At 32.6% G+C, this 26,206-nt stretch overlaps 4 protein-coding genes across 4 annotated transcripts; all 4 read left to right on the top strand.

Moving 5' to 3' along the window:
• Window positions 1-7,461: 7,461 nt before the first annotated feature.
• LOC108204163 (uncharacterized) lies at window positions 7,462-8,797 on the top strand. Its single transcript, XM_064082559.1, has 6 exons — window positions 7,462-7,598; window positions 7,686-7,763; window positions 7,947-8,066; window positions 8,200-8,256; window positions 8,339-8,377; window positions 8,501-8,797. Exons 1-6 carry the CDS (start codon window positions 7,541-7,543, stop codon window positions 8,692-8,694), a joined length of 546 nt encoding a protein of 181 aa, XP_063938629.1. The 5' UTR covers window positions 7,462-7,540; the 3' UTR covers window positions 8,695-8,797.
• LOC135146782 (uncharacterized) lies at window positions 8,708-12,164 on the top strand. The gene is made up of 7 exons (XM_064083658.1): window positions 8,708-8,804; window positions 8,892-8,981; window positions 9,096-9,386; window positions 9,554-10,003; window positions 10,106-10,564; window positions 10,657-10,915; window positions 11,123-12,164. The coding sequence occupies exons 1-7, from the start codon at window positions 8,708-8,710 to the stop codon at window positions 12,162-12,164; spliced, it is 2,688 nt and encodes an 895-aa protein (XP_063939728.1).
• On the top strand, window positions 11,128-13,892 carry LOC108204173 (uncharacterized). Its single transcript, XM_064083579.1, has one exon. It carries the CDS (start codon window positions 12,314-12,316, stop codon window positions 13,889-13,891), a length of 1,578 nt encoding a protein of 525 aa, XP_063939649.1. The 5' UTR covers window positions 11,128-12,313; the 3' UTR covers window position 13,892.
• Window positions 13,893-15,997: 2,105 nt separating this feature from the next.
• Window positions 15,998-18,914, top strand: LOC108204162 (uncharacterized). The gene is made up of 8 exons (XM_017373478.2): window positions 15,998-16,147; window positions 16,894-17,167; window positions 17,253-17,349; window positions 17,850-17,976; window positions 18,061-18,215; window positions 18,291-18,411; window positions 18,512-18,700; window positions 18,798-18,914. The coding sequence occupies exons 1-8, from the start codon at window positions 15,998-16,000 to the stop codon at window positions 18,912-18,914; spliced, it is 1,230 nt and encodes a 409-aa protein (XP_017228967.2).
• Window positions 18,915-26,206: the final 7,292 nt, after the last annotated feature.

Here is a 26,206-nt window from a genome sequence, read left to right as displayed (position 1 = left end):
AGTGATGCCTCTTATAAAGGATTGGGATGTGTATTGATGCAGCATGATAAAGTTATTGCGTATGCGTCTAGACAACTTAAACCTCATGAACAGAAATACCCCACACATGACCTGGAGTTTGCAGCTATTGTATTTGCATTGAAAATATGGAGACACTATCTGTATGGAGAAAATTGTGAGATTTATACAGATCATAAAAGTTTGAAGTACATCTTTACTCAGAAAGAGCTGAACATGAGACAAAGAAGATGGTTAGAGTTGATTAAGGATTATGATTGTATGATTAAGTATCATCCAGGAAAAGCCAACGTTGTAGCGGATGCTTTAAGTAGAAAGGAGAGGTTAAACGTATTGACTGTGCCAGAGGAATTATATAAAGAGTTCCAAAAGTTGGAAATCGAGGTAAGAATTCATGAACCATCAGAGATAGCAGTGTATACCATGACCTTCCAACCAGAGCTATTAGAAAAGATTAAGAAGTGCCAGGAAGAGGTAATGGATCAGGATGTAAACAAGTTAGTAGGAGAAGAGTTATGTACACAGAAAGATGATCAAGGTATTCTTAGATTTTCTTCCAGGATATGGATTCCACCGGTGACAGAGTTAAAGAATGACATCTTGCAGGAAGCACACAATTCTAAATATTCAATTCATCCAGGCAGCACTAAGATGTATAGGGATTTAAAGGAGAACTATTGGTGGCCAGACATGAAAAGAGAGATTGCAGAATGGGTGAGTAAATGCTATACGTGTCAAAGAGTGAAAGCAGAACACCAAAGACCAAGTGGATTATTGCAACCTTTGGAGATTCCAGAATGGAAGTGGGAACATATTGCTATGGATTTTATTGTAGGATTACCAAGGACCAAAGCAAACCATGATGCCATTTGGGTTATAGTGGACAGACTAACCAAGTCAGCTCATTTTCTTCCGATCAATGAGAGATTCTCTTTGGATAAATTAATTCATATGTACTTGAAAGAGATTGTAGTTCGTCATGGAGTCCCCGTATCCATTGTATCAGATAGAGATCCACGATTTAATTCGAGATTTTGGAAAAGTTTTCAAGAATGCTTGGGCACTAAATTGAATATGAGTACGGCATATCATCCACAAACAGACGGCCAAAGTGAGAGAACTATCCAGACGATCGAGGACATGTTACGTGTTTGTGCAATCGATTTCAAAGGCAATTGGGACGAACATCTACCTTTAGTGGAATTTGCATACAATAATAGTTATCACGCAAGTATTGGGATGCCTCCTTATGAAGCTCTTTACGGACGCAAATGTCGATCGCCAGTATATTGGGATGAAGTCGGAGAACGTAAAATACTTGGACCGGAATTAGTACAACAAACAAAGGAAGTCGTCGAAATTATCCAGAAACGACTAATTGCAGCACAAAGTCGTCAACGAAATTATGCAGATCAATCCCGTAAGGACGTAGAATTTGAAGACGGAGAAGCAGTGTTACTAAAAGTATCACCATGGAAAGGGCTATCCAGATTCGGAAAGAAAGGCAAGCTAAGTCCCCGATACGTGGGGCCATTTGAAATCTTAAGGCGTGTAGGCAAAGTAGCATACGAATTGGCGTTACCCCCGCAAATGAAGCACATTCATAACGTCTTTCATGTATCGATGCTTAAGAAGTATAATCCAGATTCGAAACATGTGATAGAGTATGAGCCGGTAGAACTCGAGGTAGATTTATCGTATGTAGAAAGGCCAGTGGAAATCCTAGATAGAAAAGAGAAGGTGTTAAGAAACAAGGTAGTTAACTTAGTAAGAGTGTTGTGGAGAAACCCAAAGGTTGAAGAGTCAACCTGGGAATTAGAAAGTGATATGCGTGAAAGGTACCCTCATTTGTTCACCTAAGCGATTCTGAGGACAGAATCCTTTTAAGGGGGGAAGGATGTAACATCTGGGATTATCCGTGTAATTATTTGGATGATTAATGAATATTATATGAATATTATGTGAATTTCTGTGAATTAATTGGTTCCTGTTTTATTATTTTAGTTACGTATTTCTGATCAAATTTGAGGAATACCAATTTTTATATGCTCAGTACAAAATATAGTTTATTTAGATATTTTCATACCGATTTATGCATTGTCGTATGATTTTATATTTGATTTATGGATTTAATTACATATATTATATTTAATTATTAATTATTTTGATTTTACGAAAACCGTCAACCTGTAACGGTACCGAGATTTTACTTCCCGAAAATTTCAACAAAATTCACCTTTAGCCTAATTTGAATGTTCCGGACACTTTTCATGTTTTGACTTTTTCGATCCGGAGTACGGTTTGTTCCGGAGCCGGTCCGGCGGAGCTTTTTGGTATTTTAAATTATCGATAATTATCTGGTTGTCTCGATATACGTGAAACCAGATATTTTGATTATTATATTATTTCTTATCTCGTAATACGTGCAAACGGGACCCGCATACTAATGATTGATTAAAAAGCCCCGTTTTGATAGTTATCTCGAAAACCGGTACCGATTGGACCCGTTTTATTAATATAAAGCTATTAAACATTGTATTTTCGTGTCATATATGATCCAGAGGGGTATTAATTATTTGTAAATATAAATAGCCTTAACCGTACTTTATTTCACTGGGGAAATCATAATATCAGTTAAACACGGGTTTATCGAGAGAGTGTTCTTCGTGTTCTTGGATTCAAACGAAGATTTGAAGGCGTTATCGGACTCGGATTTTGGCGTTCAAGTACTCGAATCGAAGGTTTTGAGGAGTAGAATCTGATTTTGGCATCAAAAACGTCCAGAGATTAACAGGTGAGGAGGAATTTAAGGTTTTTAATTCGAAGTAATTAGTTTAAATTAGGACTTTTTGATGTTGATGCTTTTTGATTGTTTTGATGACTCTATGTTGTAGTACATGTTGTGCTCGTCAGTTTGGTATATCATACATCAAAAACGGAGCTCGATAACATAGGTAATCGTAGGTCTGATTCTCGAACTAGGGTCTAAATTGATATGAATGTTTGTAATTGAAATTTGGGAACTTGAGTTTTGTGGAATCTGGTAGCAAATCGAAGTTACTAACATGTTCACTGGGTTGAGGGGAGTCGTTTAATGGTTTTAAAACAAACGGAGGAGCTCTGGAACGCCTCGCCGGAGTCGATGAAGCTCGGCGGCGGCGGCGTTCTTTGTCGAGCTTTTCCGGCCAAGTTACGGCCTTTCTGACGGTTTTGAAGCCATGAACACGTTCATGGGAAGGAGTACTAGTGATCTGGAGAGTTTTGTGGCTAAAGGTAGCCGGTTTCTCCGTCTCCGGCGTCGGGTGGCGGCGCCGACTGTAAAATTACAGTTCGGTCCCCGACGTTTTGGAGATGGTGAAGTCACGGTACCATACTTTCATTTCTTACATTCTTTGACCTCAGGTTTTAGAATCTTACACTTTACACCCCTGCGACAAAGTTTTAAAACTTTACAAATAAAACCTTTTCCTTTATTTTTCAAAAATATATTTTAATTAATTATTTTTAATTTCAAAAATTAGTTTTAATTATTTATTAATTCAAAAATAAATCTAATTTAATTAGTTAATTAATTTAATTAATAATTAATTATTATAATTAGTCAATTAATTTAAATATTAATTGATTAATTGTTTTAATTATTTATTAATTAATTTTAATTGATTTATTAATTAGATTTAATTATTTTAAATGATTTTAAAATTCCGAAAACTAGTTTCGGGCTTTGAAATATTTTTCTAAAATATGTTTGAAGCTCGTTAATTGATTTCAAATGATTTCGGACTTGATTGCGAGTATCCAAAAGTGATCGTTTATTTATAAAATGATTCTTTGACCCGTTTTAATTCCGAAAAATGTTTTAAAATCCATATCAAATACCAGAAAACTCCTTTTGACTTCAAACCTTCTTTGAAAGATAAATTTTATTGAATATCTTATTTGATATGTGTTATGTGATATATGATGGATGTGTTACGTGTCTATGTGAACTTTATATGATTGTTTTTGACATATCTTTTAATCCGTAAATCGGATTTGGGTGAAACGAAGGGTAGATAGAAACGAGTTGCGAAGGTGTGATAATAAGAATAGTATGAGATCATATATTGATAAAGAATTGTTGTGATTAGCAGAAGAAGCGAGACGTAGAAAGGGAAAGCAAGTGGTGATAGAGTAGTATAGCGAGCAAGCGTAGTTGAAACTTGAGATCAGCTATATAAGGCAAGTTCCCTGAGACTTTCCTCCAATTATATACTGTATCTGTTGTGATGATTTAGCGAGCTTTCTGATTAAGCCCTGTGATCTATTGAATTATAGCATGGATTATTTATCCTGTTGATTTTTGAACCTTCAACCAGATTCCTTGAATTATAATCTGGATTATTTACTTTATTGATTCTTGAACCTTTGACCCGATTCTTTGATACCTGCTACGGAACATATTTCAATTGTAAACCTTCCATTTTTTTTAAAAACTTCTAAATGATTACCATAAGAACCTCATTTCATTTCAAGAACATACTCTCGATACCTCAACCAGTTTGTCAATCCCATATCCTTCAGACCTTAACCAGTTGATCAACACCAAATAACGTCTGTTATGACATATACCTTACAGTTGTTTGATTCTTTCCATAAACCCAAGTTTCTCGATCTTAAAAGCATTCATTTATACTTGAATTTTTTTTTGTGAACCTAGAACCCTTCTTCATATAACACTAAACTTTGATATACGTTGCCATCCAATTATGCGATATCTGATTCTTTGATAAACCCTGAAGTTATTTCTCATTCCTTCTTTGAAATACATCTGAGACACTTTGAATAGTAGTCTGCTTCTGCTTCAAAATTTATTTATGATGTTGGTGTTTCTATTTTATTGAATAATATTGTTGGTCATCTTGATTGTGATAGAATTGGATAGTTTTCTAAACTTGGACCAAATGAGTGGTCAGACCAGATGAGTGGTCGCTTTAGGCCAATGTGTGCCTTGGATCCAGTAAACGAGCATGGTGGGACCTGCTCGGGGTTAGTGTCTGACTGATCAGCAGCCTAACCTTTGATTTTTAAAAATAAATTTAATATCCAATTCTAATTGGTACTCTAAAAACAAATCTTGATATTGAGATTGATTCCATTAGACACTGGTTTCCTTCAGCTTATGATTAATATTTTAAATTGATATTGTTATACTTGCTGAGCTTGTTAGCTCACTCTTGCAATACTCTATGTTCTTTCCAGTGAAGGCAGAGAAAGTTGGTAACGATGACCCTCAGGCTAGTGGTAAGGCCAGGATTCCAGGCTGAGAGATGGAGAGAGCTATCAGCAGCACTTGGCTTTTTATATATGTATTAGTTTGAGTAACGAGACACAAGTGATGTGTAAGCTTGTAAAGATTAAGTTTATATTTTGGGATTTGGGTTTGTAATAATTAAAGTTATGTTGTGGCTTGTTTTATACTTTAACCTGTTGCGATCCATGGACAGTTAAGGGTCACTGCATATATTATATTAATTATAGGTTTATGTTATGGTCTGGACCCCAAACTTCTGACCCGGGTTTGGAGGGCGCCACAAGAAGACAACATGAACGAAAGTTATAAGTAATTGAAAGTGTTTTCGAATTATCAAAAAATCATCGAAATCTGAAATTAATTAAATTTATTACGAATTTTTATAAGATCTCTACTTTTTGTAATCTATTAAAAAATTACAAAAAATATTTCAATAATTTAGAATTTTATTTGTTTTAAAATGATCTTTTCGTTCTCTACAACTTTCGTTCTTTAAGAATTTTCAAAAAATATCGTTTAGAGGGTCAAAAAAATTAAATAAAGGTCCATATATAATTAATTTTTTTATATCGCACAAACTACCCCTAAGTCTTTTAATGAAAAGGTGAAAAGTGATGCGCGCAAAAAATTGTAAATGGATGCATAGTGCTATTATAGAAAGTATAGTGTAGGTAATAAAGTGATTTTGGCCAAAAGCATGGGTGCAAAAGGAATAAACTCTTAAAATCAACCCCAACATATTGAAATTAGATGATGAAAATATCATGGTAATAAATCAAAACATGACAATAATCAGTATTTCTATTGACTTAAAAGCTTGAAAGCTTGAAGAATGAAGAAGAACTTGAGAGACCAGAGAGTGTTTTATTATATATATATCCTTCTTATAATACCTGAGTCTACCAGGGTCCCCAGTTAACCAATCAAAAAACTTTGAATTATTTTAGAGCCAATAGGAGAACAATCCTAAAATTTAGACCAATCAAATTATAACACTTTTTTAATTGCTTAACTAAAGCACTACTCTACTATGGTTAGCGGTTAATTATTTATTATAATTAAATTAAAAACTTGATTTATATTAAGAATTAATTAACTAAAACTATACCTGATATACCTAAAGTTATTCTTTTAGCAGAATAGAACTATAGTCACATGAGAGGACTACAGCCACGTATTGTTCTGTGTCACAACTACTAAAACAAAGATTCTAAAATCTAAACACAGACGAAGCTGGGCATGCTCCTTCAGGAAAAGCATAATTATTCATCTGCAACTGTTTCTCCGGCTCGAGCCACCACCAAATTACACGAAACACAGGTCATTTCCTTTAGATTAAGTTTTCGTTTTCTTTACAGAGTATTTAAGTAACGTGTAAGAAGTTATCTGTCCATGTTGAGATAATGAGATTAGTTATGATGTTGGATATATAGGATAATTCTGTAGTGATTAAGTTTTTTTTTAATTGTATACTATGTGTTTGAGTAATTGTCTAAGCTAGCAAATCAACACTTTTACAAGTAGACACTTACTTTTTATTATAATTTTTGTTCAAGGCCTTCATATAGGTGTGATATTGTGCAGAGCTTATTAGCTGCAGGTAACGCTAAGCTATTCATTTTCCTGGAAAGCAATTCAATTCATTCTTTAAATGGCATAGTTTTCGTATTCAAATCAGTTCACTATGGCACTGGCATTTCGTGTGCAGCTATATCTACTTCTATAAACTACAGTACTAAATCACTCAAACAGCTGCATCGAAGATCGCAATGTACTAAATCTTGATCGAGACTTAAGGGCATGCATATATATAAAAGTTAACACGATTTCCTAATTTATGAATATCAAGTCCGATGTCTCCTGTTTAGTTATGTGTGGTCTGTTCTATAGTCATATTATTGTTTTCATCCTCTCTAGGTTCTGTTCATAGTTCTACGGGTTTCTTGGTTATTTCCAGTTATGGTTAGTGGCCCTTTTTTGATTTATCATTCGCCAGTATAGTGGTAGTTTTTAATATTTTAATGGAAATATTAATGTACAACTTGATAGATATTCAATTTTTTAATTTATTAATCTTCTTCATCTTTTTCTACTTAAATGTAGTGAACCATTACTTGAGTTAATTATTTTATGCAATACATAAATATTTCCATTTTCAATTTTTTAATTTATTTATCTTCTTCATCTTTTCCTTTTCAGGTCTCATGTAATTAAACTCCAAATATTTTAATGGACAATCCTCACCCTGAACAGCACCTCATCCCTTTGCCTATGAAACGAAAAAGAGGTTGCCTAATGATCTGATGTATTGTATTTATTAAATAAAAAATTCTTTTTATTTACCATGATTTCAATTTTCACTTTCAAATAACAGGTCGACCAAGGAAGGAGGAAGCTATGAAAAATTCAAATACATCTACACCTGTGTCACTTGGACAGAAAAGACCGATTGGTATGTTAACTATTATTGTATATTGTAGATGATTCCTAATTTTTCTATTTCCAAGAATTATCACATCCTAATTTATTATGTCCTAATTATCATCACAATGTTTTATAGTATATACTAATATTTATTCTAGATGATTTGTAATCTTACCCAATTATTATAATTTATCCTTCTTATAATTACCAGGTCGGCCAAGAAAGAATGTAGATGTTAAAACTTCAAGCACAACATTTGAATTGAAGGAAGATGTCCTGGTTTCAAACTCAACATCTCAACTCATGTCAACTCCTCAAAAAAGACCTGTAGGTATAACTTTACAACCACTTTCTATGTGTCAGCAAGTATCTTATAGATATCATTGTGCCTAATAGATCTCATGAGACCAAATGTATAATTATATATCAAGTTAATGGTTATTAAAGAATTCCATTTATATTAGGCCGTCCAAGAAAGGTGCATACAAATTCAATAAGTGCCAGTGAAACAATAATTAGAGGTATATTTTCACATATTTGTTCTCTACTCTTCCCTTTATTTGTAATTAGATTTTCATTTTTTTTCCCTACAATATTTTACAGGACAAGCCAGACCTCTTATCGTAAAGACAGCTACACCATGTAATAATACTTATATTCACGCAAATGGTTCATTTCATTGTTTATATTTGTGCATATACCAACTGATAGTGGTTTGTTTTCATCTTATTATTTGTATTTGTCATGTATATATTCATTTTGTAGGCCACCTTCGTCCTTTATTGCCTAGGCTGCCTTCGTTTTCATGTAATAATGTCACAAACGTAGCCGCTTCCTCACAACTAACAAACAGTGAGTATGAGATTGTAGCATTTAATATATTTTGTAATATGGATATTTCTTGCAATAATCATGTTTCGATTGCATCTTTTTGTAGGAATTGTGCATTCATCTTCTAATAGTAGGAATGATATGAGGCCACCATCATCAAATCATATAAAAAATAAACCTGGTTTAACGTTGAGTATCGATGACTTAAACGATTCAGAATCATATGAATTGGACGAAGGTAGGCATTATGTGTCATTTGACATATTATTAACATATACGAATTGCCTTTCTAAATTGATGAGATTCTTTTTTTATGGGCATACAGGTTATATTATTGATAGTGACAATGATGAGAATTACAACAGCGGTGAAGAAGCAGCTCATAATGATACAATGACAATCCTAGCACACCAAGGTACTAAATTTCTAAGATAAAAAATTAATAATGTATGTACATTCCGATTTGTGAAATGCAATGAATATTGTTATGTTCACTTTCATTTGATATCATTGTAATTATCTTAATTAGGTGTTAAAAGTCAGTATCTTAATTTAGATATGCCCAAGTACAAGTGCAAATTTTGTCAGGCTATAATGTGGATAGAGGAGAGAAATAACAAATCCATGACCGACCCTACCTTCTCAATATGTTGTGCTGGTGGTCAAATTCAGTTACCAGAGGTCAAAAAGCCTCCTCCTTATCTAGCTGGACTGCTATTTGGACAATCAAAGAAATTTCGTGATTCTATAAAAGTGTATAATGCCATGTTTTGTTATACATCTTTAGGAGGAAAAGTGGACAAGCTTATAAATAAGAATGGTGGGGGTCCATTTTGTTTTCGACTAAGTTGTCAGAATCATCATAGCATTGGGAGTTTGGTACCCCTTGATGGGAGAAAACCACAATTTTGTCAGTTATACTTTTACGACACTGAGAATGAGGTTCATAATAGAATGTTTGCATTTCGTTCAAAGGATGATAAAAAGGTATACAACGAGAAATTGTTGAGAATCTCATTAAAATGTTTGATGAAGTAAGTCCCCTAGCTCAGAAATTTCGACAAGCAAGAGATCGTTTCAAGGAACAACAACCACAAGACCTGAAGATTATTTTTAAAGAATCTAGGTCCGCTTCTGGACGTCCGAATCACATTTATCCATCTTCAGAGATTGCTGCATTAATAGTTGCAGAAAATGATCCTTCGGGTGGTGATAGAGATGTTGTTGTCCATACAAAAACTTCTGGCCCAAAGAGAATAAGCTTTATACACCCGCTTTTCATGGCATTGCAGTATCCTATACTATTTCCATATGCTGAAAATGGGTTTCATAAAGGAATTAAATATAAGACTATAGATTCTAATACTAAGAAGAAGAGGAAAAATGTAACACTGAAAGAGTACCACTCCTACCAGCTTCATATACGACCAAACGAAGGTTAGTTAGTGTACATTCTGTTAATTATACATATCCTGTTGCATTGTGTTAAAATTATTAACAATGGAATTCAGCTTACATATATTGCAAATTTACTTGCAGGAATGACATTGCGATATGGTGGACGTCTCTTTCAACAATACATAGTTGATGCTTTTTCCGTTATTGAGCAAACACGTCTTCATTGGTATAGAACTCATCAAAGTACAGTCAGGGCTGATATGTATCAAAACATACGTGATCAAGTCAGAAAAGGTGATGAAAATCCTAATAGCTGTGGGAAATCATTTATTTTGCCAGCATCTTTTACTGGATCAAAAAGGTACATGAACCAAAATTTTCTTGATGCTCTTGCCATATGTCGTGCTATTGGGCATCCAGACATATTTTTAACAATGACAGCTAATTCCAAATGGCCGGAGATTCAGCAAATGCTTAATCATACTCCTGGTTTGACCGCGGATGATGCACCAGATATAGTTACTCGAGTTTTTAAGTTAAAATTAGACCAACTTTTGCATCTTATCAAGAAAAAAGGGTTTTTTGGCCGTTGTATTGGAGGTATGTGGCTTTACAAGTTTAGGAATGTTACTACAAGTTAGTATAATGCCATTTTTGATATATATAACAATCTAATATACATGATATTCCAGCATTACATGTCATAGAATTTCAAAAACGCGGCTTGCCTCATGCACACATGGTGATATGGTTACATCCCGACAATAAGCCTAAGACCATTCAACAAGTCGATGCAATGGTTTCTGCTGAGATACCAGATAAGGATCAAGATCGTGATGGCTACAATGCTGTAAAACAATTCATGATTCACGGACCATGTGGCACAATTAACAACACATCTCCGTGTATGGATACTGAACGTAAGGTTTGTACACGGCATTTTCCGAAAAGGTAATTGTTATATGGATATATGTTCTTAATTCTTATATTGCACTCACTTTGCTTATTATTACCATCTTTTGCATGTCTTGCTTGCAGTAAACTACAATTTCATTATATTTTATATGTTTCTATTTATTTCATGTTTAATTTGCATTAGATTGAATCTTGACACTATTTGCTAAATATCTAAAATGCGCTACATGTAAATTTCATAAGGTATGCTTCAGAGACAACCTTTGATGATAGTGGATTTCCAGTGTATAGACGACGCAAAACAAATCATACTGTTCAAAAGAATAATGTTGACTTAGACAATCAATGGGTGGTGCCGTATAACAGAGAATTGTTACTCATGTTCCAGTGTCATATCAATGTAGAAATCTGCAATCACTCAAGAAGTTTAAAGTACCTTTTCAAATATTGCATGAAAGGACACGATCGAGCAACCATGCTATTGGTTAGAGCTAAAAATACAGTGCATGAAAGTACTCGGCAATCAGACACTACTAAAGTTGCTCCTATTAATGAAATCAAACAATATTTAGATGGTCGGTATGTGTGCGCTTCGGAAGCAATCTGGCGAATATATGGATTTCATATACACCTCAGAAGTCCATCTGTTGAACGACTGCCAATTCATTTAGAGGATATGCAGACTATCACTTTCAACAGTAATGAATTGTTAACAAATGTTGCAAAACGTGCTTCTTTTCGACTTAGTAAGCTCCAAGCATGGTTTCAAGCTAACCGAGAATATCCTTGGGCACGAGATCTCTACTATCAAGAGTTTCCTGGTTCTTTTGTGTGGGATGCTAATTCAACCAGATGGACACCTAGAAAACAAGGTTTTGTTGTTGGCAGGATGAACTCCACATATGCATCTTCGGGAGATTTATTCTACTTAAGAATGATACTCACTAGAGTCAAAGGAGCAATGTCTTTTAGGGACCTTCGAACTGTCAATGGACAAGTATATAAAACTTTTAAAGACACATGCAATGCTTTGGGACTTTTAGAAAATGACATGGAGTGGCACGAGGCAATAAAGGAAAATGCCCACCACGCTACTGCGTCACAGTTGCGTCAACTTTTTGTGCATATTATCGTGAACTGCGAGGTCAGCAACCCAGCAAAGCTCTGGAATGATCATATCAAAGATTTTTCAGATGATATACTTTGGAAGCGGCGCCATATTTCTAAAAACAATGAGCTGACATTGTCTGAAGAGGAAATACAATTTTGGGCTCTTGCAGGTTAGTGTTTTAAACACTGAATACATTATCACTGTTTCATTAATTTAAATCTAATAGCACATGAAAAACTCTTATTACTTCCAATATTAAATTACTCGCAGAACTTGAGCAAATATTGAATTGCATCGGGAAGTCTCTACGGAGTTATTCAGATATGCCATTCCCTCCCGCTGAATTTCTATGCGGAATTTCAAACACTCTTATTGCGGAGGAAAGAAGTTATGATATTCAGACCATGATAGCCGAACACCAACAGTTGCACTCAACTTTAAATAGAGATCAGACGGTAGTATACAATTCTATAATTGAATCTGTTCATAACAAAAGTGGGAAGTTTTTTTTTGTACATGGGAGCGGTGGATGTGGAAAGACCTTCCTTTGGCGAACAATAATTTCAAAATTGAGATCTGAAAGAAAAATTGTTTTACCCGTTGCATCCTCTGGAATTGCAGCCGTGCTAATGCCAGGAGGTAGAACTGCTCATTCGAGATTTAAAATACCATTAGATGTAGATGAACATTCAAGTTGTGGTGTGAAAATGGGAACCGATATAGCTGAGTTATTACAGAATACAGATCTAATTATTTGGGATGAGGCTCCAATGCAAAAGAAGTATGCATTCGAGGCACTAGACCGAGCTCTTAGAGATATACGTGGCAACATTTCAGAAGACAACAGGCTGAAGTCATTTGGTGGTATTACCGTAGTTCTTGCAGGTGATTTTAGACAGATCTTACCCGTTGTAGAGAAGGGAAATAGGCATGACATTGTTAGCGCTTGCGTAAACCGGTCTTATTTATGGGATCAAGTTACATTTTACACTCTTAAACAAAACATGAGGCTCAAAAGAGGTAATACTGAACAGCTTAACAATGATATTGATGAATTCAGTAAGTGGGTGCTAGACATTGGCGAGGGACGCCTTTCATTTATCAGTGATGATGATCCAAACAAGGATCCAGAAGTTGTAATTCCGCAAAAGTTTGTTATCCCCTGCACAAATAACCCTCTATCTGATATTGTTGACATTGTATACCCAAATATTGAATGTAATTTCAAAGATCATCGATATTTACGGGATAGGGCAATTCTTGCTCCAACTAATAAGGTAGTTGATGAACTTAATGAGAACATCATGGATCGTATACCAGGTGAGGAACAAGTGTACTTGAGTGTTAATAGTATTGATGAAGGCCCGGTAAATGAGACAGAACTGAATTCGGCTTTTCCAGAAGAATTTTTGAACTCAATCGACATGTCTGGACTTCCCAAGCACAAGCTAAAACTCAAACCTGGTGTCGTGGTCATGCTGACAAGGAACATTAATCAGGCTTTTGGATTGTGTAATGGCACACGTATGGTGGTTAAAAAAATGTTTAAATGGACAGTTGAATGTGAGATCATCACCGGAAGTCATTCTGGAAGTAGACATATAATTCCAAGGATGATAACTACACCTTGCGACAACAACTCTAAATGGCCTTTCATATTCAAAAGGAAACAGTTTCCTCTACAGGTCTGTTTTGCAATGACGATTAACAAGAGTCAGGGGCAATCAATGGAGAAAGTCGGTCTATATCTTCCAAATCCTATTTTCTGTCATGGCCAACTTTATGTTGCTATTTCACGTGTCACTTCTCCAGAAGGCCTGCATATCATGTTGGGAGATGGAATAAACTACACAAAAAATATTGTATATGAAGAAGTCTTTTACAACTTACCTACAGAATAGAATTCTGTCAACATACTATTACTGTGAGTACAATTTTTAAGTAATTGTCTTCCTACGATATAATATATTTACTTTGTTTTTAAAGTGTTTTTCTTTTGCAAATTCTGATCAAGATGGATCAATTTTTATGGCTGTTTTCTTTACTTTATATTGATTTCTGCCGTAACAAAGTCTAACAACAATTGCAGGTGTTTGGTCCGATGACAGTAGCATGCAATTGATACCATTTTCTCTATGTCCAAAGTATACTTTTTGCTAGCACGAATTTCTATCATTGCCCCTAGGAATTGGATATCAAAGCTAGAGGCCATATTAGATTCCCAGGTACTATTTGATATTTAAATTGTTTTACTTTTTTATGCCATAAGCTATGGAAATATTCGTGTTTGTATATAAAGAAAACAAATATTTTTCCAAGTGCAAACTTGCAAGGTTCCAACCAAAAATATTAGGTAAAAAAACCCCTCTTCACCATACAAAGTACCTGCTGCTAATTGGAGAGGTACCATTTTCTGTATTATTTCTCTCTATTATTTCTCCACAATATCCTCAATTGCAGGTATTCAACACTTAAAAATCTGATTTTGATATATGTACATTACACCTTATATAATTTTGTACTCTAATTTTGAGCATGACAAAGCTGTGGTATTTTAATATCTGCAAGTACAACCTTCCTGCCCTTGCATGCCGCATTTTCCTATACTGTCTCCCAATACACAGAGGAAATCCTCACTAGGAGAAGTCAGAATAGTTGATCACATACCAATTTGAATTTTGATTTTCAGCATCACAAAGCTTAAGATTTACGGAGCTGCAAGTACAAATTTTTTAGCATTGCATAAGCTGCTGCTATGGAACAAGAGCATCACGAAGGTCATAGATTCCAGAATATGCAAGCACAAACTTTCTTCACTTCAAAATGTTTGCTTGGCCTTTGCTATATACTTTTGTAATACTTTGAATTTCAGAGATATTATGCTCACTTATTCAAAAGGACATAATGGACATGGGGATTACTGTATTTTAACTGATCTCATAAGATTGAAAGATATGGGCATATGCTGAATGTCTTTTCCAAATTGGTCATTGGTATCCTGCATGCCTGAAATCTAACTTACAGTACAACTATTCTGATAGTGTTTTCTCACCATACTTTAAGCAAAATCATATTAGGCCCTTCCGAGTCATGCATCAAAATGAGCAGGCTCACTTAACGCTTTAGTCAATACAGTTGAAAATTACTCAATTTATTCTAAAAGTAATGAAGAATTTATTTTATAAAATCTATACAGGGTCACAAGCTTCAAAAATGTGAAAATTAATTTTTTCCTATTCTAAAAAATTTTATGTGCGAAATGCCAACAAAAGCAACTCATACAGTAATAATTATATAAATATTAATTCTTTCTGCCTAACAAAATCAAAATATAATAACTTAACATATATATATTTAAAAGGAAAATATTAATATAATTTTATTAACTTAAAACCTGCAATTACTACTATATATAACAAGTAGAAATAATGATATAATGAAAATTATAATTCGACTAACGGAACAAAAATATTATATAATACAAATTTTACTATACATAAATATTAACACACATTCAATCTAAAACAAATTTTTAGAAAATAATAATCGCCACAGGCATTAATAATTTAATGACAACAAATTTATTTAATAGATTAAATAATAATCTACCAATATTCACATATATCATACATATTAAATTATTTACAAATTAAATTTAAAATCAATCTCAACAAAAAATTGTACGTAATTTCTATTTACCAAGAGTTACAACTATAGATGACCAACAAATGCAACTGTCCTGCGAGAACTGAACCAGTTATAAACAGAAGTGTTTCAACAGAAGTGTTCCAATGATTATTTATTTGCAAAACTTTATCTCTTTCCTCAAAGTCCAAACACAAATAGAGTTTCAAATTACAAAACAATTTCAATCCAATCCTAAATATGTAAACGTAATCTATAAATTATATTTATATCAGAATATTATTTTTCATCTACTATATACACACAAGAAAGTCTTCCGTTCTCCAAATCAACTTATCTCTCCGACCTTCACAAACCTTCTGATGGATACCTCAAGATTCGATCGTATCACTGACTTGACAAGCAACAGAACAAACTGGAAGATTAAGGTTCGACTTACACGACTCTGGAAGAGCATCAATACAAGTACAGACACTTTCAAAGGTTATAATATGATACTGCTTGATGATGATGTAAGTCCTTTCACTTAACATATACTCTTCTTATAATTTAAAAAAATCTCACGGCCTATTCTAATCCTGCTTACTATTTTATATTACACTCTTATGTTTATCAAACTTACTTTTTAATCCGCCTTATTCTCTTGACACAAACCCATGATAATAGTAAGCTACACATACCTATATGCAAAGCAGGTCTACCACTTTCCTCTACGTTCATGGCTTTGTGAAGAAAGTCTGAAATACACACACTACTTGGATGAGTAAACAGAAACAAACTACAGACCACAAGTGACAAATCTTTTCAATGCTAAACTTTAATGACGGAAACTAAACTCCTAATGCAAAGTTGATATGCGGAATATTTTACCATATGCTAAACTATTTTCAACTGTTGTTATATGCACTCTTACATGTATGGTACTTTGAGATTGGTTGTATATCTCAGCACCCAACTGGCCAGTTTCTCTAACACTTTACCTTTAGTCATACATAGGCCTATCTCCCCTGACTTCAACCAATTTCTTGACCAATTTAATATCTACATGCGGTGAGATTTTTTGGCTTCCTCTCGGTTTCCTACCAGAGCCTATGCTTTTACAATTCACATATTACATTTGTCCTCATCAGCTGATGCATATTCCTATCTATTTTTGCTTTATCATCTTTGTCAATAAAATAACTATATACACACATGTTATGTAGTTTCTAATCAATTCAAATAATTTAAATTATTTGAGCATGTTTCTATTTTGCAGAAAACACATATTCATGCTTTCGCCGGACTGGATTTTGTCAATGGGATCAACGAAGTTCCTGAAGAGGGAAAGGTTTACATCATATCAGAATTTAATGTTGATGATGCAACTTATTCTTATTCAGCTGTTAGTAACAAAAAAGAAATATATTTTCTTAAACGCACAAACATGACACTGATCGAGGAGGATGACGGAATGATTCCAGAATATAAGTTTGAGTTGGTCGCTTTCAACGCTCTCAAAAGCAGAGTTGGAGACACCAAGATCTTGACAGGTACTCAACTAGACATATAAATATTTCTATACAATTAACAAAACACACTGCTAACCTCCTATTATCATTGACCTCTCATTACCAGATCTTATGGGGTTAGTTGAAAATATACTTCCGATGCAAAGCCGCAACACAGCCACGGGCCCAAAAGACATATTACTGTTTGACATTACAGACGGGAGGTAAACTCTTCAGTCCATACAACATCCAATATTCACAAAAGTTTGTCATTAACATAATTAAATATGATTTTTGGCAGTGAAAGGATAAAGGTAACAGTTTGGGCGGAACAGGCACATAAATTAAAGGAGGAACTAGATAAAAGGGAAGACGAGGATAAAATCATTATTCTTACGAGTTGTAGCATAACAGAGTATCGTAGTAAGTATCTATTACAATCCCCACATCATTCGAAATACTGTGCTAATTTAATAATTTAACATAACAAATACCTAATGCCAACCATCTTCTTCTTATAGAACAACTGCAAGCAAGCTCACTCTCCCCCACAAAATTCTATATCAATCTAGATTATGATGCAGTGCACAATCTACAATACAAGTAATATTCTTCAAATTTCAATATCACAATTCTTATAGAATTCAAATATATGCTGATTCCTGACTACTTTTTTGTGTCCCTACGTGACTTAATATTATTTCATTCTCTACTATCAAAACAGGCTAAATGCTATAAATGGACCCATTACTGTGGATCATAATGCTTCAGTGACTGAGTCTTTGGACAAGACGATACAAACATATAATCTGAAGCAAATTACCGACCTTAGACATTCAGATATGCAAAACGTATATAAATAGTATCTTATTTTATCATCACCTAAAAGCATCTTATATACTCCAATTAACAACCTTTTTCAAACAATGTTGTAGCTGGAGGTGATATGTCATGTATCCGTCACTAGCATCGATGCACAGTCTAGATGGTGGTTTTATAGTTGTGACGCATGCCCGAAGGAACTCTCTTTCATCGACAATAACTACAAGTGCGAGGAATGTGGCAAAACTGTATTCTACCCTGACAAGAGGTATCATGTTTAATACATAATATATCTGGCATAATACATACAAATCGTAAACACATATTACATATATTATTGCAGGTTCAAGGTCTCTATGTACGTTACTGATCCCACTGATACAATTCAAGTGTTTATGTTCGATCGTGAGGTCAGACGTTTAGTTTCAGCCACTGTAAACGGTTTAATTGGTCAAAATATTAAGGTAAATACAAATTACACACTTATTACAATATACTCTATAATATCCATAGAGCTATAATACAAACAAGATTTTTTTAAGATTTTCATTATCTTCCTTACAGGAAGGAAAGGGAGACCAACTCCCGGAAAAATTGCTCAACATCGTTGGGACAAGACTTACTCTCACTTTATCCCTAAATGCTAAAAACTTAGTTGATGGCAATTCGGTCTATTTTGCTTCAGATGTAGTCAAGGTGGTTGCAACTTCTGAAAATGCATCAAGTGAACACACTTCTGAACAAAATACTATGGTAAGTGCTCTCAAAATTTGTATTCAAACTACTTAATGTCAAATAACTTATTATAGCTATTAATCGCAATATCGGATCATCTGAATTATTTTTGCAGGTTCCAGCTTCCGATCTCAACGGTCATGTTGTTGATACCCCGACGGAGATAAAACCACCACCAATCAAACGTGTACACAACAAACACGACGGGCCTAACAAAAAGAATAAATCTTAAACACTGTTGGATATCATCCTTCTTCCACATGCATGTTTCGTTTTCAATTTATTATTTTTGAACTATATTTTTACTCCATGGTGAACCTTATATGGTTATTGCAATTATAGATATTGGACTATTTATGCTCAAAAATTTCTTCTCAAATTAATCTGGATAGTGTGACTAACATTTCCCACACCAATAACAAAATACTGAAACATTCGTATATCTAATAATTAATAATAAATTGAATATAAAACATACGGTGCGTAGCACGGGTAAAATACTAGTATATATATATATATATATATATATATATATATAGTAAGGTTCCAGAGAAAACCAAGTTATCAAGAAAACCGAGGAACCCACTTAGATACCGTTCAATTTTTTTTTGGCATATATAATTGTTTCCCAAATTAAAATCAATCAAATATATATATCCTAGTCTAAAACACACAACGGCAAAATCGTAACGAATCTGTTTTTAATCAATTAAAGATTTTCCATTTTTGGCATTTGCAAGAATCCAATCATAACGCGTAAACAATATCAAATTATTACATATACATAGTGTCCTGCAGATTATATGCAATTGCAAGAAAGGAAAAAGATACTAGGTCGTGGAAGAACAGCGAGTCACCGATCGAAGGTTTGTAACCCTTATCATTCTCATTGAACTTAAAACTTTTTCATCCAATATATTTGTTATGACTTTTGTATAATATCCGCAACCATATATTCTTTTTTCAGAGATATAATGGCTGAGAAGAAACTCGATGAGAATACCGTCCGTTTGTTGTTTCGATCAAAACCTATGTTCTTAAAGAGAGTCGTGGACAATCTTTCGGATGTACAAAGGCAATGGGTTGTGGAGACGGGTTTCAAAAAGGTTCTACTTTTCAACATCAATGAATACCCTCAACCTTTAAGTTTTTTGATTGCGAAGTCATACAAATCAATCGATTCAAGCATTTCAGCTGGTGAGAATATTATAAACTTTTCGGAAAATGATGTCCAGAATATACTTGGCTTGCCGAAGGGGGAGTTATGTTTGAGGATTCTTACAATAGTGAGTATACAGATGTTTGGAGATCACAGTTCAAGGAGTACAAGGGTCCTCACAGGATTAGTATTTATGTGATGTTATGGAATCATCGAAATTGGTTGACTTGAGATTTAAATTGAACTTTCTCATTGTCCTCACCAATGTTCTAATACAGGGGTCCCGAACACCCCATGTGTGTTTGAAGATTCTGTCGTATTCAGGGAATTTGAATCAGTGCTTTAAATATAACTAGTGTGGTTATCTACTACAATGTCTACATGAGAAGTTTGATCAATGAATTATAAGCCCGTCAGGACAATGCTTCACTGGATCTGTTCTCTTCCTTTTTAGAATAGTTAAAAGAATCGTGGTATTAGAATAGTTATTAGAATAGTTATTTAAAAGAATCGTGATATTAGAATAGTTATGGAAAAGAATCATGATATTGGAATAGTTATTGGAAATTTAATTTATTTTTTTTTAAAAAAAATCATAGAAAATATAAATAAGTTCTCAATTAAGTTACCAATTCTTTTCTATTTTAAAATTTAAAATTAATTTATTTGTTTCGTTAGAACCCAATATCAAACACATAGGAGAATCTAAAAATCCAAGCCAAAAATAATATATTAATTTTTTTATTTAAAACATTTTTTAAAATGTTTAACAAATATGTTTGATTGCAAGGACACCTATCATATCATATAGTAAAAACAAGTAGTAGAATCTTGTAGAACTTGATTTAAAATATTCATTCAAATCAATTTCTATTCAATGATTCTTTGCTAGACAATATCAAACATCTACTAGAATCTCAACATATGATTATGAGATCGATATTAGTAAAATTATAACTTAATTTGAAGTTGTTAGGTGTTCCGTTTGTTGATCATATATGATTTATTATGTGTTCTTTTTAAATAAATTAAAATTTGAATTACCATAATTTATTTAGTTAAGTGATAATTAATTAAGATTCTAGTAATTAATATTATAATATTAATATTACAAATTTACTAAAAATTATATACAATGACTCAAGTTCTTTAATTATCTTTTGCTTTTAATATAAAATTTAAATGTTGGAACAACACTTTTGAGAACCCTCATTTCAAAAATAATTGAACTGGTAGTGTAAAGAATCTCTTTATTAACTATATATTATAATAAATTTTTTAATTCAACTTCGTAAATAAATATTTAAAAATTCTACTATGTATTAATCTATAATATTTGAGGGAACATTTTAAAGTAACATAAATTTCGTAAAATATCAATTTAAAGATTCTAATATATATTATTCTACATATTTGAGTGAACATTTATTAGAAAATCAAGATTAATAACAAAGTTGGATCAAAATTATATCATTTTCAAAAATTTGTCATTTCAATATAATCTATCCATGTACAATAATTATGAATAAATTATGTGTAATTTCATATTATCATAACTCCTTTATAAATTTTTAATTTTTAAATAATAAAATTCTCAAATAATTCATATTAAAACATGTGAAATCTCTAAATATAAAAAGTCTTTAAATGAATGTATTAAAGGATCTTAATTTTTTTTTTATTAAATATCAAAATATTCTCCAAAATATTTTTTAAAATACTATATTAAAAAATAAATATCAAAAGTTTCTCTAAGATATTTTTTTATGATTAATAATAAATATTTGTGCCATGTAAGATTATTTTAAAATTTGAGATTTTTCTTGTATAAATTATTTACCTTGTGATATTTTTTTTGACTATTCTAATATTTTAAATAATTGCATTGAGCGATAGTCTTTTGACCGAATTCTATTGAGTGATTTCCTACATGTGAAAAATATAATTCATATCAATGAGTATTAAGACCTTATTAAGTTTCAAATTTTTAAATATTTATTTTCAGAAAAACATTTAATAGAACAACACGAGTGAAAGACTTTAATTTTTATATATAATTTTCATCAAAAGAATCTGCATAAAAATATGCGTCAAAACACATAACGAAATATGGATAAATCTTATTAGTATGAATATAAGCACTTGAAGAAATCCAATTACATTTAAACTGATTTACCTTTCCTATAGTTAAATGAGAAAATATTTTTTCGAATTCCGTTGAGAGATCTCCTACCTACGACAAAAAAAATCTTATCCAAAGATTCTTTAAAATACTATCTTAAATAACAAATATCAAAAGATTCTCTAAGATATTTTTTATGATTAACAAGAAATATTTGTGCCATGATTCATTTATAATTTGAGATTTTTCTTGTATGAGTTATTTACCTTATGATATTCTTTTTATTGTTCTAATGATTTTAATAATTTCTTTGAGTGATATTCTTTTGACCGAATTCCATTGAGTGAAAAATATAATTCATATCGATGAGTATTAAGACCTAATTAAGTTTAAAATTTTTAAATATTTATTTTCAGAAAAACATTTAATAAAACAAATACGAGTGAAAGATTTTAATTTATATATATAATTTTCATCAAAAAAATCTGCATCAAAACACTTAATGAAATCTTGTTAAATCTTATACCTATGAATATAAACACTTAACGGAATTCCATATTAAATCAATGGTGATTAATCGGGTTTCTCGGTTTTCTTGATAAGCTGAGTTTTCTTATGATATATATATATATATATATATATATATATATATATATATATAGGGATAGGATCAAATAAAAACCTTTTTAAGTTACAAACTTACAAACTTTTTTTTATTCTCCCATCGTGTTAATCCTTAGTTATATAAAGTATCCATGTTGAAAATTCTTCAAAAAACATCACAATTTTTAAAAATAACGCATAAATAAATCGCGTTTTCAACACCTTTATAACTGGGGTTCAACATCGGGTGTTGAACACTAATTATCATTGTGTTGAATATATCTAAAAAGATGTTTAAACTATACCTCTAGGGTTTGGGTAGGGTCTAGAAACATAAATATTAGTTATATAACATGTTTACCTTAGTTCTTACATTTAAAAATTGGTTTATGTACTTCTCCGCCACTATTTTAATCGATGTTCAACAAAATATGTTAAAAAAATGTTGAACTCAAGTTATATATGTGTTGAACAAAAAAAGTTTGTAAGTTTGTAAGTTTGTACCAGAACCCTACCCTATATATATATATATATATATATATATATATCACATCATTCCATACGAAAAAGTGTATATTATTACACACACACACAATGAACTATAATGTTAATTGAACAATATAAATCTTACAACCTTAAGATACAACCTCCCTTAACAAATTATATTTTTAAAAGTCTTGAATTTTTTGCACCTAAATGCATAGTAATTATAAATCTCTTATAATTAGGTAGAAAAAACTCATGATTGTTAAAATATGAAAAGAACATGTGTTTGCACTACAACAGATTCAGCATCACACAACGGTTTTTGCCCGTTGTCTGAGACCACGGAAAACCGTTGTCTACCGAGACGCCGTCTGATGTGCGTATCAGACAACGGTGCGCACCGTTGTGTGATAGTGCTGAACACGATGGTTTACGTTGAAATAATGTTGTTAGAGAGGCATTCCACAACAGTTTTAGTTTCTCCATACTGGTTGAAAGGAGGATCATACAACGATTCTTAACGAGGGCATGCTTGTTGTTTATGCTTTACTACAACGGTTTCTGGTATAAAGGTTCTTGTTTAAGAACTGTTCTTACAATACTTTGTCTTTTCAACTGTTGTGCTAAATCCTTCATACATCAATTTTTCCAACAAAATAGCTTGACGAATATGTCTTCAGACAATGTTTTATTTAGAAAGGTCCAATTGTGTAAGGACCCTTTTCACAATATGAGCATTTTTAAAGTGTTGTGTGAAATCTCTTGTACAACGGCTTATGGTTAAAACAAGCTCGTCCAAATATATGTTTACACAAGGCTTTTGGTTTTTTGTAAACTTGTTTGTACATTTCTTAGACAACGGATTCCATCTCCAAATGCCTTTATCTTTGCGCATCTTAGACAATGGTTTTTGCATTTAGACAATGATTTTAAATAATATAATTAAACTATATATGCTGGAGAATATAAATTAGCAAGCCAAAAATTAGTAACAAAATTTTTCATTGCCAACTAATAACCATAATTACAACTAATCACAAAAAATAACTTAAGATCTTACTATGTTCCAATCTATATAGTTGAATTAAAGTGCAAAGAGGATAAAAATTTAACAAATTGAACTCCAAGATGCATATAAGAATACTTTGTCATAACAAGCCTCCATTCATTCTTCATCTTTTCAAGTTGCAGCAACAAAATACATGACAAGACACTTATCAGTAGCTTCCCATGACCATGATAGTGGATACCATGAACTGCATATCTTGCTTTCGCAAGCCAAATCCCTATACCAGATATTCATCTTCACATCATAAACCCTGTTTCTTATCGAGTCAACGGCTTTCAACACACATAAATACATATAATTTTTGATGTTATAAACCACAAAACATGACTTGTAATTCTAACCTTTCACAAAGATACTACACTCCATATCATAACCATGGCAGAGAAAGATGAGACCCCTTGGCTCTGAACTTGGCACCTGCCAAAAAAATAAAAAGCTTAAACAATAAAGAAAAGCATATTAGACATCAAAAAAACAGAATCATCAATGTATTAAATTGTCATTGCACTAAACTTGACATAATATATAGCCATGAATCACGATTGAACATCTGAGCTTATTACATTAACTAAAATTTTAAGAAAGCACATTTGCATGAGTGGATGACTTTAGTAAAAACAACCTGATCACAAATTAATGAAATTTATATTTCAATTCATGAAATATGGTGTAGGCCTTACAACACCATATCCAATTGAGACAACCAAAAGAAGCAAGCGAGTAAGAGTCTTCTTGAAAGAAATTATAGTTATTGCCCGCAATGTAATGTCCAATGGCCTAATTCCAATAGCATTAAGATTAACATACTCAAAATACCAACAAGTTAAGCTTATAGGTTTAGTATTACAAATCCTGTAACTCAACACCATCTTCTTGTTGTTTCAAGATACTTGTGAATATATATAACAGTCAAATTACCTGGGTAAACATTATAGTCTAAAATATGTGGTGTCTCAAAGTGGTAGTCAGCTGCCATTTAAATTTAAAATGGATCAAACTTAGGCATACAACAATATATGTGAAAGTCATGTAATCACAATTCACGCACAGGGATTCTGAATTTTACAAATATATATGCAAGACCTGTTTATCTTTGAATTTTATTATACTCTTCCCATCTAGCTAGTAACAACAAAGCGTACAACTCTCAAAAAATGAATCAGCTCTTCTCATACAACTTATATCCAGACTTACTAGAGATGCATCTCTTTCCACCAGACCACATTTTGTGGCAACAGACTAATCAAAAGCACCATATTCTCCAATAACAGATGACTGCCAACTGCTAAATATATATAAATAACATCTTAAAGTCATATAAAGATGTCCACAATATGTTAGAGATTTACAAACCTCATCAGCCAAAACTAAAACTAAATTAATAAAATTAATAAAATCATCTCTCTCCAAACACACAGATGCAAAACAACATCCATCACTTTGTTCACTAATCACTATAATATACACAACTACAAATATAATCACACACAAAAAAAAAATCGCATATAGATTCCAATTTTGTCCACAAATCAAGTATAATTAGAGAGCCAGAACCATTCTTTTACCTCTTTATAAGGTAAATTGTTGTTAAATCAAGCAGAGAGGTCAACACCGACATCAAAAACTTGAACCGTTTGGGGTCACTGCCGGCACAACAGATCTGAGTAAGACTTGTAGAAAATGAGATAGAGACACGGAGAGAGACGGGGTGAGGGGTAGAGAGGGAGAGCCAAGGAGCGAGACATGACTATGTTATTCAACAAATCAACACTGGAGAGAAGAGGGGAGAGACACAGATGCAGAAGAAGGGGGGAGAGACGGGGAGAGACACAGATGCAGAAGAAGGGGGGAGAGACACAGATGCTCATCTAAATCTCCCGCTTATGAAATTTAGGTCAAATCAGGAGAGGGAAATTAGAATTTGGGTGAAATTTTTTAGGAGGGAAATGAAATTGGGTAACCTTGTTAGCTAGATATAATTGTAATATAAATAAAAATATTAATGTATTGTGATATTCATGTAGTTGAATTATGAAAAAATAAATATTTTTTTTACATTATATGCAAGAAGTTTATTTATCTTAT

The sequence above is a fragment of the Daucus carota genome, chromosome 8 (genome assembly GCF_001625215.2).
Source record: "Daucus carota subsp. sativus chromosome 8, DH1 v3.0, whole genome shotgun sequence".
NCBI lineage: Eukaryota > Viridiplantae > Streptophyta > Magnoliopsida > Apiales > Apiaceae > Daucus > Daucus carota.
The sequence above is the reverse complement of the archived record's forward strand: the minus strand, read 5'-3'. Positions and strand labels throughout refer to the sequence as shown.

What these genes read in the sequence shown, in the direction of transcription:
- LOC108204163 (XM_064082559.1), top strand. Translation starts at nt 7,541, where the DNA reads ATGGACAATCCTCACCCTGAACAGCACCTCATCCCTTTGCCTATGAAA. An exon ending in TCCTCAAAAAAGACCTGTAG is followed by an intron (nt 8,067 to 8,199) that starts GTATAACTTTAC and finishes CATTTATATTAG; the next exon opens with GCCGTCCAAGAAAGGTGCAT. An exon ending in CAGTGAAACAATAATTAGAG is followed by an intron (nt 8,257 to 8,338) that starts GTATATTTTCAC and finishes AATATTTTACAG; the next exon opens with GACAAGCCAGACCTCTTATC.
- LOC135146782 (XM_064083658.1), top strand. Translation starts at nt 8,708, where the DNA reads ATGAGGCCACCATCATCAAATCATATAAAAAATAAACCTGGTTTAACG. An exon ending in TTTTGGCCGTTGTATTGGAG is followed by an intron (nt 10,565 to 10,656) that starts GTATGTGGCTTT and finishes ATGATATTCCAG; the next exon opens with CATTACATGTCATAGAATTT. An exon ending in ACACGGCATTTTCCGAAAAG is followed by an intron (nt 10,916 to 11,122) that starts GTAATTGTTATA and finishes AAATTTCATAAG; the next exon opens with GTATGCTTCAGAGACAACCT.
- LOC108204173 (XM_064083579.1), top strand. Translation starts at nt 12,314, where the DNA reads ATGCCATTCCCTCCCGCTGAATTTCTATGCGGAATTTCAAACACTCTT.
- LOC108204162 (XM_017373478.2), top strand. Translation starts at nt 15,998, where the DNA reads ATGGATACCTCAAGATTCGATCGTATCACTGACTTGACAAGCAACAGA. An exon ending in TGATACTGCTTGATGATGAT is followed by an intron (nt 16,148 to 16,893) that starts GTAAGTCCTTTC and finishes TCTATTTTGCAG; the next exon opens with AAAACACATATTCATGCTTT. An exon ending in CTTCTGAACAAAATACTATG is followed by an intron (nt 18,701 to 18,797) that starts GTAAGTGCTCTC and finishes TTATTTTTGCAG; the next exon opens with GTTCCAGCTTCCGATCTCAA.